Below are 12,815 nucleotides of genomic sequence, written 5' to 3' on the forward strand. Positions count from 1 at the left end.
AAGAACAATACTATTGTCCCAAGCAGAAGCAAACAAAATCAATGCATCCAATGAGGAGGATCTTCCTTCATGGATGAAAGCTCCAAGTCTTAGCCTCAGGAATTTATCCTTAGAAATACGACAGATGATGCTTTAGTGTCAAACCATCCAATATTTTGCTAGGATCAATACCGCATGCAAAGAAACAAAACCGACCACCTTTTCAGACCATAACCAAAGGTATGTCTTCTAACATGGCAAGTTCAAGGACAAAATACCAAACAAGCAGGTAGACAAGCCAAAAGCAAGAGGGAAGAAAGCTCATGGAGAACGAAAATTATGACTACTGCCAAAAGAGATGCCCAACAACAATTCCACAGGCCAAAACGCCAAAAAGAAAGGGGAGAAAGCTTATGGAAATCACAACTAGGGCTACCACGAACCGAGATGCCTAACAACAATCCGACAAGCCAAGCAACAAAAGAACAGAGAAGAAGCCCCAATGCCCCTCCAATAGTGGATAATTTCGAACTAAAGTCACTTTTTTTTTTTGGCATGAAAGACTCAAGGTGAGAGAAAGGATTTGCAGAAATAAGCGTGCTTCTATGCCACTGCCTTGACTCTATTCAGCAGCTAATTCAAATCCTCATCTTTGCACAGTGATTTTAGGAGCATATAGCAGTTTCAGCTTCTCAACACTGTTTCACAACTTCTGAGCAGTCCAATTACATCCATGGCAATTTCTTAAATTCTCATCAACATCTCACCATGACAAGAATCCCTAGAAGGGCATTACATATGCTACAATTCTTGGAAACTGTCATTCCCCCTACAAAATTGTAATCATGGGATTGTCACGGGATAAAACCATTTAAATTCCGAAGCAGCAGCACACAAATAGAATGAACCAGCGTTCTGATGCCCAATGAGGATATAAAGTAGTCTTCCAACATCCATGAGAGCCAGAAGTTAACAATATTAAGGAATTGGTTCCCCAAGGCAGCCATTTTCACCCTAAGAATAACAGGAGAATATGGAGGTCAGCTTTTCAAGCCATCAATAAGTTTACAAAAGAATAATAGCATCACATGGTTATCAGAAGCAACAGAACCAAAGTCTCCTCAACTCAGAGAAAAGTCTCTGAAAGAATGGCAGTTCAGTGACAGAGCTTCTTACCGGCCAAACCAAAATTGGAAGGAAAAATGGATGATCAAATTTGAAGAGCATAGATTTCGATTTTCCAGAAGATCCATCATAAAACCCAAAGATACGCGAGTTCATGGTGATCAAAGCAATATAACCCAAATAATGAGGTCGAAAGCCCTTTTTCATGAGGAACCAAGTCTTCCCAGCTCAATCTTCACACACAAATCTTACCCAGCTCAACTTAGAATTTATGTTCATAAAATGTGACCATAGTTTTATGCCAACCATTATACAAAAACATACGTGGGGTTGCATCCCCTTTATACCACAACAATATATTTCCATAATGGATTTGAGCAAAGAAACTGAAAATATAATGATCTGCAAACCATATTCTTGTCAAAAATGTTATGCATTTGAATAAAGCAAGCGAAAAAGAAGAAGAAGAAGAAGAAGAAATTAAAGCCTTTATACAAGAAGTTGGCAGGAAAATGAGAGTCTCCACAACTCACACAACTCGCTAAAATCTCCCGAACCTCCAAGCTGAAACAGAGAAGAGGGGTCTATCGTGCCAGCAGAAAAAGAAACAGCCATCCTCCTCCCTGACCTTGTACCCCTCGCACCCATAACTCTGAAGCAGCCTCCTGGCCTGCAGCATCGCCAGGTAGCTCAGCGGCAACCTTCGGAACCCGGCGAGCTCCTGCCTCTGCACCCATTTCTCCAGCTTCTCGTGGCGCTCCCTCCTCTCCCCGCCCTCGCAAGCGATGATATTCTTGATCTCTTCCCCGAACAGCATCTTCTCGATCCTCGCCCGCTCCACGGACATCCTCGGCACCGTCGACTCGAGGCAATCAAACAGTGCTGCATAGAAATTGAGAGCCTCCATGAACCGCGCCGTCAGCGTCGGCGCGTTGTGGTTCGACTCCTGCTCCGTCACCACCATGACCTTCGGCGACAGCCCCCACAGCGATGCCAGGAAGCACTCCGTCTTGGGCGACGGGGCTAACGCAAGAGACGACGACGAAGCCGAGTCCTGGCTCGGGCTGCGCCCGTTGGCATGGTCTTTCTCCAGCAGCTCCCCAAGCGTGCCCTGGTAGTTCATTTGGACAATTCTATGGAGCTGGGCCATGCTGGGATTCTTGGCCAAGGGTGACGGGGTCTTCCTTCGGTGGCCCGCGACGGCGGCGGCGGCGTCGTCGGCGGCGAGAAGTGTGTGCAGCTGAAGCACGGAGCTGATGGCTACCGCCTCGCCGGTCTTGACGCGGAGCATCTCGACGTCGAGGTTGTCGAGGCGCGCGACGACGGGGTGGAATTGGAAGGGGATGTCGAGGCGCTCGGCCTCCTCGGTGAGGCGCACGGCGGTGAGGTCGAGGAATTCCTTGTGGTCATGGACGACGGTGAGGCGGAGGTGGGGCGGGCCCTCGGGGCGGGCGCGGAGGGCCTGGAGGAGGGCGGCCCATTGGGCAGCGTCGGAGGCGGGGCCGCCGAGGTCGACGACGTGGACCACCCGCTCCCCCTCCATCGCCTCCAGGATGGCCTGGTTGGAGACGACGAAGGCGAGGCGGACGAAGGGGCAGAGGTCGAAGAAGTGGCGGCGGGCGAGGAGGGCGTCGGGCGGCGGCCGGCCGGGCGCTGCCGGCGGGTGGAGGGCGCGGTAGAGGCCGGGCCAGGATCGGAGGACGCGGCGGGCGAGCGCCTCCGTGAAGTGGGACGCGATGCGCTGCATGGTGTCGCCGTCGGGAGCGGCAAGAAGCGAGATGTGCTCGAGACACGCGTTGGCGTGCTCGAGCTGGCCGGCGGCGACGTGGCTGGCGCAGTTGTGGAGGAGGTGGATTAAGCACAGCCCTCGCTCGTCGGACTTGAGCTCCCGAAGCCACGGCACCGGCGGCGACATCAGCTGGGCCGCCGGCGATAGGGGAATCAGCGGGAAGCATTGCATCGGCGACGACGTCACCGACGACGATCCCTCGTCCTGCACCATCCCTCCCATCGACAATATCAATACAAGCAAATCTCTTGAATGAATCTAAATTAATGAAAATTGTCCCTTCAATATCTCTCTGCAACTGCACCTGCACCTGCTTTTCTACGAGGAGAGGCGTGGATTGGGGTTTGAAATGGGAAAAATTTTATTCCGGTGTCAGGAAAGTGTCAGGATTTGGGAAGGGGGGTATGTACGGACTGGCGACCAGTGCGAAGCGTTTTTGGACGGATACGTTCGAGAGCCGGTATGGGAGCGCCCTGAAGAATTTGGAATTTGTGGGAAGGAGAGTTTTTCTTTTACCGTTCCAGTCGACGATCCTTGCAGTCTTATTTTAATCGGTTAAGTCTCTTTGTCTTGACGTGGGAGAAGGGGAATAATGGCCGACCTGGGCTTATTCCATGACTCCACTAGCGTCCAGCCACGCTCTACCAAGCGCCAAGGCATCGCAGACTTTTGGGTTTTGTTTTTAGCTTGGGAGCGTGGGTGGGGCATCGCGAGGCGGCGCCCTTTTTTGAATGCCTCCGAGCGTTTCCATCGGCTGGGCTGGGCGGGGCGCGCGCGTCCATGGCTCCAAGGGTTTCCATCGGCTGGGCGCGTCCATGGCTCCAAGCGTTCCCATCCTCCGGTGTTGAAGGACAGGGAGACAAAGAGGTGGAAAAGGACGACTGTGGGGGGCATGTTCCACCCCTGGGCATGGACCCCTTCTTTGGACCAAACCTTCTCTGCCTCCTGTTTCATTTCATCCGTCCCAAGCCTGGAAATAGAGTAATGGAATAAGTGGTAGGAGATTAGAGGAGGATGAATAAACTATATAAGTGCCATTGTTTGGATGGTTGGTCCAAAGTTGGTTGTTTCGATGCCATATTAGCATAATAGTAATATGATATAAAAAAAATTAACATATTAAATACCACTCATATTAAATCGGTACGGTTCTGTACCATTCGATTTGGACTGATTTGGTCAGTTTTTATTATTTTAGATTTGTTTGATACGTAAGAAAAGAAAAAAATTGATAAAAAAATGAAAAATTTTTTGAATTTTTTAAAAAATATCACATGAGTTATGAAAAAAATTAATTGTTTAAAAATATTTTTAAATTTTTAGATAGAATAGAAATATAACGGATATTTTTTTATGATCAATTAAATATATATATATAATATTTTTTTAAGATATTATATATCAAACTATCTACTTCTCAGAAGAAAAAAATATTTAAGAAAGAAAAACCAAACGAGTCCGTATGGGTCACGGCTCCAGCTGGCCTCTGTGGTCAGTACACTGCCAGGTGGACGAAGGTGTGAACGGTTGGGGTGACGTTTTCGGTTGGGTTTTTGGGACGGAGGGTGAGGAGGTCGCAGGTGTCAGTCACGTGGTCGCAAGGAAAGGAGGACTTGCTCTCTTTATTCCGGTGGGCTGGCGGGCCCACGTCTCCCTCTGTCAAGTCAATTCATCGCGCAAGCACCTCGTGACCGGCGGATGAAATATTTATGGCCGAAACAAGGTAAAAAGGTCTGTTGTTTTTACTGCATGACTGTAACATTGTCAACCATGAAAAAACCTATATATTGATATTTTTATGTAATTTAATAAACACAATTCTTCTTATAGATGAAATTATACGATCTGTTCTCTGTTCTCGAAAATAGAAACATGAAGGGGAATTTAAGAAGATTAAATGAGTTATCATCCCCAAGAACCATAGGAAATGATAACTACTTGTTAGGAGCCCCCACGCCCTGGCTTTTCAGGATGAACTTCGATGATAGTGCTACTGCGGAAAGAAGCAGCGGAGGCACAAAATTTGTTATTAGAGATTATAACACCAAATTAGTAGTGGCTGCATTTTCAATACCACTGTTATCGGCGCTAAGCTCAGAGCCGCACGGAAGGACATCGACTATGCGAGACTCGTTTTGGGTGCTGATCGTGTCCTCCTCGAGAGGGGCTCGGCTACGATGATCGGCTTGGCTCGTGGCCAGCAGAATAGTACTAGCAGGTTGCTGCTGCTCTACGATATCTGCAGATTTTCGAAAGAGTGTGATTCCTTTCGAGCTACTCATGTTTACCAGAAGGTAAACAATGCTGCAAATTGAGGTACCTCATCACTCTGAACGGTTCATATGGAAGAACCATCTATTCGCTCCTTCTATTTTGTGCCTTTTTTTTTTTTTGATTTTGCTGGTTGTACTGATGCCCGCTGTGTGTGAGGCGCATTGTATAAAAAAATAAATATCTACTTAGTATTTAAAATAAAACAAAAGGTGACATGCACAAATAATAATGCCCAGACATATTCCGTTTTCTTAACTCAAAAATATTCGTTATATGCAATGATTCTTTATTTTCGACCAATCACAAATGGCTGCTAAGGATCAAACTAAGGCATCTAGTAAAGACAAAATGGGAGAGCTGGGCATTTATGGACAAATTTCTCACACAGAATAGCTTGGTCTTGGATGCAACAAATCCGGCTTTGGAGGTTCCCCTTGTCGTCTTCGGTGCAGCTTGAAAAGATGGAATATGAGCTTGGATAAGGAGAAGAGTGGAGACACGGTGGAATTGAGTCGGTGGAGCCACCGTCAAAGTTCGGTATAGTAGCGGGGAGTGGACTCTAGTATATTGGTGCAATATTTTCTTTTCAAAAAGAAAAACCACTACAGCCACAGTACTCCATTCATAAAATATACAAATAAATTATAAAAATATAGATTCTATGAATATAAGTATAATAAAAATAAATTTAAGAAAAAAATATATAATTTATTCTATATTTATTATATTGGTGCCGTATTTGTTACGAGAGTGGCTTCCTTTCCGTGGCCTGGGGACAGACGATGGTGTCTTTTGCGTCTGCTCTCCTGTTGGATTGTCTTATCTCCGGCCGCATTGATGTGCTCATGAGTGACCGCTGCTTGTTTTTCAATGGCGCTCAAAACTAGAAGTTTGTAGAAAGATTGATATGTGGATTAATACAATGTAGAAGTCATAAAGAAAAAAAAAAAAGGGAATCTAAATAAAGAGATTTGAGGTCCTGCTAATCGATCAACCAATCATTTGATAGATCGCATTGAATGGATATTTTGTTTTCGTACCCTGATTTTTGTCGTTTTACATTTTGTTTCTGGTCTAGGTGCAAAATTGTATGGTGAAACAGTCAGGTAACTATATGCATAAACATGTCTAAATGTATGAAAAAAAACTAAATATGTAATTTTTAACCATCCAAAGACTAACCATCTAATGCCAGTCCTTAAAATGTTCAAAAAATAAAAAATATGATTGTCGGTAAAGAGTTGGTTGTTGATTTTTCTCGCTTGCGAGTAGAATTATCGGACAAGAAAGTTGCTCTGCAGCTAGCTTGTGTTTGACTAGTTTATGTTTGGCTTAAAATTCAATTCAAATTTGATTTGATTGATTAATAAAAAACTAAATTAAAGTTGCTTTAACCCTGCTTGAGCTTGACTCCATTAGATATAAAATAAATAAGTAAATAAACTTGATTGGAAAAATGACTCACGCCTTTCAGATTTGGCCCCAAGAAACCAATCTCTCTATTATAGAATCCAGCCTCGCGACCACCCAATCCAGCATCAAAGAGGACATGAAATGTAGAGGGAGCGAACATAGTATCAATTGTTCAGCTTCATATTATTTGTGATCTCAAAGGGCTCTTAGAAGATACCAACAAAGACTTAAGTGTGATATTTCTGAGTTACTAAAGTATTTTTTATTTTGAAAATTAGACTATCCGAAATCTCTCTATGAAAGCTACAAAGAATTCAAATAACTTAAACAAAATCTAGAAAATCCAGTAGGAGAAACAAAGAGTCACTTGTCGTTCCATTTTACATATGCTGCACCTTTTGCTATCCCATTTCAAGGCCACAAAAGGAACCCAATTCCTTCACTTTATAAAAGGAGCTAAAAGGATCTAAGAAGACGCAATGTACTGGCCTTTAAGGAGGTTGCCGAGACCATCTTGGAGACGTAATTTGTAGTGCTTAAGGCACTTGGCTTGATTGTTTACTCACGCTATCTAGTGCTCATGCTTTTGATCTGAGAATGCACATTAAATATTCTTTTAGCTCGTTGCATCGTGGAAGTGGCTCTTCTTTCTTCTCTATCTCATGTTGGTAAAGCTTCCAGCTTCGCTTTGTTTTTGCCCCCAATTAAAACACTCTTTTTCGTGCGTGTAAAATTAATCTCAACCATTTGCCCTTATTTTTCTTGCATTCTGCACAATATGTTTCTATCTCTGATGCAGCTTCAGCAGGACACACGAGAACATGAAATTATGATTGCATAGTGTTTGAGATATGAGAACATGAAATTATGATCGGAATTGAAATCAGTATGGATCTAAACAGAAATCGGAATTGCTATATTTTCTGGCACATTTAGTTTATAACAAAAATTGAAAAAGAATTTAAATACTAGAGGAAAGTTGAGATTGAATTTTGAAAGATTGAAATATTAAAATAAAAATAGAACTTTCTTCAATTAAATAGTTAAAATAGAAATTATCCATTTCAATTTTTATTTTGAAGTCCAACTTTCTTTAACTAAATATATATGCTTTCAATTCTACTGAAAAGCCAAGTGGGTGGGGGGCTTGTTGACCCTCTCAGATTAAAAAGATGGAGCCTTACAGCTGAAGCGAGGCACTACGGTAGAACATGTCCAATCAGAACTTTACTTCTGAAAATTAAAATTTATGGTTTATCTGAAAGCAAACTTCTTCGCTTAAGAATTTTTGGGTTTTGATTTTTAATATTTTGTACCATAAAAGGCTGCAATCTTTGATGGTTATTAAACACGGTACGCTATGATGGGATGCTCAACAGAAGATCATCCTTTGCATCGCACACGTCTTCTCTTTGTCTTTGTTTTCAACGCTTGTGTATTTAAGTCTGAAATTATGAATTTAAGTATATAGTTGAATGAGTTATGCGATATAGACGAAATCAAATCGTTTTTATGTCCACCAAGTGCAATAATATGCGCATCTTCGAAACATTTTGCGCTGTGTCCAGCCATGACTAGTTCGGATTCATGCGTCGCGTGTGCTCTTCCTCTTCTTACCATCAAGATCAAGTTAACGTATAGACTTCCGTATAATGGAAGAGATTCAATTTAACTTTTCAATACAATAAGAGGACTCCTGTTGGGTGAGGATTAGGTTTGAGAGAGATGGTGGACGGAAGAGGAGGCAAAAAGCTTTATACCTGTTCGTCCGGATGGTTCCAAAAAGGCCATTTGTGGCTACTTTTTGGCCACGTCTTGGGTTGGAGATGTCTGGCCAATTGGATTGGTAGATGAAATCGTTGAATTGGATTGGTAGATGAACTTGGAAAAAATCGATCGAACCTCCAGCCTAAATTATATATTTTTTTAGTTGGGCTTCAAGCTGAATTTATTTAAAATTTAATATTTTTTATGCTCAAATTCGGTCTATGATCGATTCTACTATCGCCATATGGGTTAGTAATTTGGTATATAATTGTTATAGATTCCGCTATGACTTACGAGACACAATAAATATATGTATGCGAGCTTTATATGCATGCTCCACCAGGATGAATTTCCGTACTCTGCACAAGACTTGAATGTTTATTGGTAGCCTCTTTTGATCACCTTTTTTTAATCTAAAAATAAAATGTAAAATTTTGTAAGTTACATGTAATCTAAGTAGTATAGTTAGATATTATCATTATTTTACAAATACAACTAACCAGATATGTGTTAGCTCCAATTATTGGCATATATTTATTAATTTTTGGAAAGTTAGTCGTATTCTTTTATTAAAGGAATACTTGTCGCTCGTATGAGATAGAGAGAAATATCATGATATTTTACCTAGCGGTATCTACTGTGACTCTTATCTAGGCAATTATACTTACGAAATTCTCAAGTTCAAGATTTTTAATTTTTATTCCCCCCTCTTTTTTTTCTTTCCACAATGATAATAATGGATCAAATCAATCAAGCTATGGTCGTCATGTCTCATTCCAATAAATCGAGCTAAAGACCTTCTTAGTAATATGTTGATGTAACTAATCAATTTCCCATAGTTGCAAAATTAAACATGCTGCACTACACATATAAACAAGACAATAAGTACATAAAATAGCTGTGGAGTAGATCTACCATTATGCTCGCTTGCCGGATCTCCACCTGCATGATAGTATAAGTTCTCATTTGAGGCCAAAACAGTATGCCCCTTTCCTATATTTCCTCACTAAAAGCGTGATCCATTCATGCATTTTAGGCAAGTAACAATCCACATTCATCATTAGTTATATAAGGATTTGGTTAGATGCTGATGACTATTTTTTCTGCCGTTGCTTCCCATCCCTCTCTAACTCTCTGCAAGACTTACTTATAGCTTTATATGACTATAAAATAAATATTCATATAATACAAATTTAAGAATGGGTGGCATAGGGAAAGCGATTTGAATTTTAAGGTGTATTATAGTTTACTCTAAAATTTGTTTAGATGTGTTATGCTTTGTTATTTTATCTATATGGGCAGATAATGCCTTAAAAAAGAATCCATCTAGCACAAACATTAAGAAAAGTTTGTGCCCAGCATGAAAATTATAAGATATATAACCAGCAATTAAAAGCCTAAGAGCAATTCGACGCTTCTTTGAAGCAAAAGATGGAAAGGACCAGTTCGGCAGCATGTCCAACAGTAATGAAGACATAAGGCAGTTTAAAGCTAATTATCTCTGTGCACAACATCTAATTGAGTAGTTTCTTCAACTACAATAAGAGCTTTTTAGGAAAATCCAGCAACTTCTTGTTATACTTTCATTCCCTTGCATTACGATCATTCTAATATTTGCGTTGTACTCAATTATTTCTAGTTTTTCATATAATCAATTCTTTGGTTGGTTAGTTTCTCCAGATTTAAGTTGTTGTTTTGTTACATGTTTATTTCTTTGCAATATTTTTCAACTTTATAGAAATTTTAAGTTCTTTCATTAGGACAACTTGGACTTATCTCCTAATCTATTTAATTCTACTGATTTAATCGATTAGCAATCTAATCGACCACTAACTTTGTTATTCAAGAAACATTTTTGGCATGCCCGATGAGACCTAAAAGGACAGAATGCCAAATAAGAACACTAAAGCAATAAGTCAAGATGAAAATTTTCTTTTTATGGGATGATCATATGAAATATGTTGATGTCATAATTAATGAACATGATGATTATAATCAAGTTGATCTTATGTTAATAGAGAAACATGGTAAAGAAAAAACTTCCAATTCAATAAGGAAGTTACATCACAACCATGTCATAAAGTAGCTGAGGACTCTCGGCAAAACTGAAGTTTGGCTAAAGGTAAAGAAAATAAAGGCTAACCAGAAAGCTAGATAAAAATATTGAAATATCTCTCAATGATACTTCAATGAAAGAAATTGGTTGTGTACTGGCTCAAGTAGTGCATCCATTTCTTTAGGCCATCCTAGGTTCTCAACAAGCTTATAAAAGGGGTCAGGACGGGGGTTGTATCTTTCGCAAATGTCGCTTTGAGATCTGTGGAGGCTGATGAATGAGAACATATAATATTAGAATGCTTATGTACTTTCTTATAAATTTGACAATGAATAGTGGACTTGTAGCCAAGCCAAACTACAAATTTTGAAGCAAAATTGTCCAAATCAAGGGCTTAACCTAGAAGCTTGATCAAGCTTGGATCTAAGTAAGCTTAGGTAGAGATTAATTTGGAGTTTGAACTCTGAATCAAGCTTGATTTATTTACTATTCAAGCATAATTTTCAATAGAGCAGGACTACAATCAATTCAAGCTTGAATTAAAATGTAAAATATTCCAAAAATAAACAAAACAAAAAAATTAAAGTCTTAATCCAACAATAGGTTATTATCTTCATAATATCCTATATATACATATAAATATACTCAAGCCGGGTTGAGATGGGTCAATTTTTGTCTCGACTTGAAATTAATTTGAAGCTTGTTTTGGCTAGTCTAGCTTGATTTTATTTAGTTTTAAATCGAACTTGATTTGAACTTTTCTTGAGCTAAGCTCAAGATGAATTCAAGTTGCTCGAATTGTTTGACAGAAATTAAAATCTAAATACAATTTATTTAATCAACATGACCTGGCATGCATAATCTGTTTACGAAGATAGGTCATCAATTTGAATCTATGATAATTTGTTAACCTAATTTGATGCTAATAAACATCATAGGCAGATTAATTTAACTATTTAGTAGATGAGTCTAAATGGACTAAACAACTCATAACATTAAACCTGAAACTTGTCTAAGTGGTACCAGCTATATTGATCTATACACATGCCGAATCCAATATGTCAAATCCAAAATTTCTTATCACTAGTCAGGTTTCTGTCAGTTAGTGGGTCAGGTCACTGATTGCCAATCATACTAGGGATGCCCAAAATGTTTTTTTAGGGGGATCAACATGATATTAGTAAATTGCAAGATTGCAATATGTCCAACTGACCAATTATTTATTAGCAATTAAAAGTGTTTCTAAAGAGTTTAGTTTTATGTGAAAGCATGTATGATTCAAAACCAATTTCAAGTTTGTTGTCTCTATTTGCAGTTTCTGTTCACAATATGAATCATCAAACTCACTCTTCAAGATGAGAAGACACATAAAAGAAGCAAACCAGACATTCTGTAAAAGACCTCAAAATAATTATACATATGATTTTCCTTAAACAATTCTCAGAAGGGAGTCATTTGCTTATCTAAAAGAAATAGATTATACATTATAATAAAAAGTATGAAAAATTTGAAAGATCAAAAGGAGAACCCCCTTAAGCTCATATATTTTTCCCCTAAAAAGATGAAGAAGAAAATGAGAAAAAACAGAGAGCTGTTAGTTTTTAATTTAAAATGTAGCATACAGTGAAGGTGATTAAGAGCAGCTCTTGCTAATGCAACTCAGATGAGAAGGTTTGTTTGCATGCTTTTTATTGTGGCTGTGCTCAAATTAAATAGAAAGAAATTAAACGAAAAGGTATACCTTGAGACTTGTTTGCTTACCTTAACTTGGGCATTCGAGCCTAGTTCAGTCCAGTGGGCCTTCGACATGGCCCATGAATGCACTGTGACCATCCAGAGAGAGAGCTAATATGAACCTACTCAGCCCTTATTCAGCCCAATTCTCTCTCTCTCTCTCTCTCCCCCCTTCCCTCTCCGCTGCTCCAACAAAATCCTTCTGAAACAAATATACTACTGATATCATCTCTACTCCCTCCAAATGTTCGCTGAAGAGCCCCCTCCAAATATTTCAATATGCCAAGTCATTTATGTTCCTCGACCGACCAATCTTTCGACTGTTAATGTTAATATTGTTTTATTCTTTTAATTAACTATGATTCTAGTAGCTTGGATTATTAAAAAAAGGTTATTTTATACAATTAATTAGGGTTTAATGACAACATGGTGGCTATTACACTTAAACGTTTCAAAAGTAATCGGTTTTCTTTATGAAGTTGTTGGAAAGTCGATCACTTTGTTATCATATTAACATGTATAGTATTGGGCATTAATTTTTCATTTTATTTTTCTCAAAAATTTCATTATCTTTTCATATACTGAACTCAAATGGCTGCTTGTTTCATGTAGTTGAAACCAAAATGAGTGTGCTTGTTGTTCCAAAGTATGTTGGTTAATGAAATCTTATCTTTCAAA

General features: G+C 39.6%; 1 protein-coding gene across 1 annotated transcript; it reads right to left on the reverse strand.

Annotated features, from left to right (window-relative positions):
- Positions 1-1,415: 1,415 nt before the first annotated feature.
- Positions 1,416-3,611, reverse strand: LOC103705075 (scarecrow-like protein 3). Its single transcript, XM_008788671.4, has one exon. The coding sequence runs from the start codon at positions 3,113-3,115 to the stop codon at positions 1,646-1,648; it is 1,470 nt and encodes a 489-aa protein (XP_008786893.1). The 5' UTR covers positions 3,116-3,611; the 3' UTR covers positions 1,416-1,645.
- Positions 3,612-12,815: the final 9,204 nt, after the last annotated feature.

Source organism: Phoenix dactylifera, chromosome 12 (assembly GCF_009389715.1).
Source record: "Phoenix dactylifera cultivar Barhee BC4 chromosome 12, palm_55x_up_171113_PBpolish2nd_filt_p, whole genome shotgun sequence".
NCBI classification, from domain to species: Eukaryota; Viridiplantae; Streptophyta; class Magnoliopsida; order Arecales; family Arecaceae; genus Phoenix; species Phoenix dactylifera.

Coding starts and splice junctions, on each gene's coding strand:
- LOC103705075 (XM_008788671.4), bottom strand. CDS start 3,115: ATGGGAGGGATGGTGCAGGACGAGGGATCGTCGTCGGTGACGTCGTCG.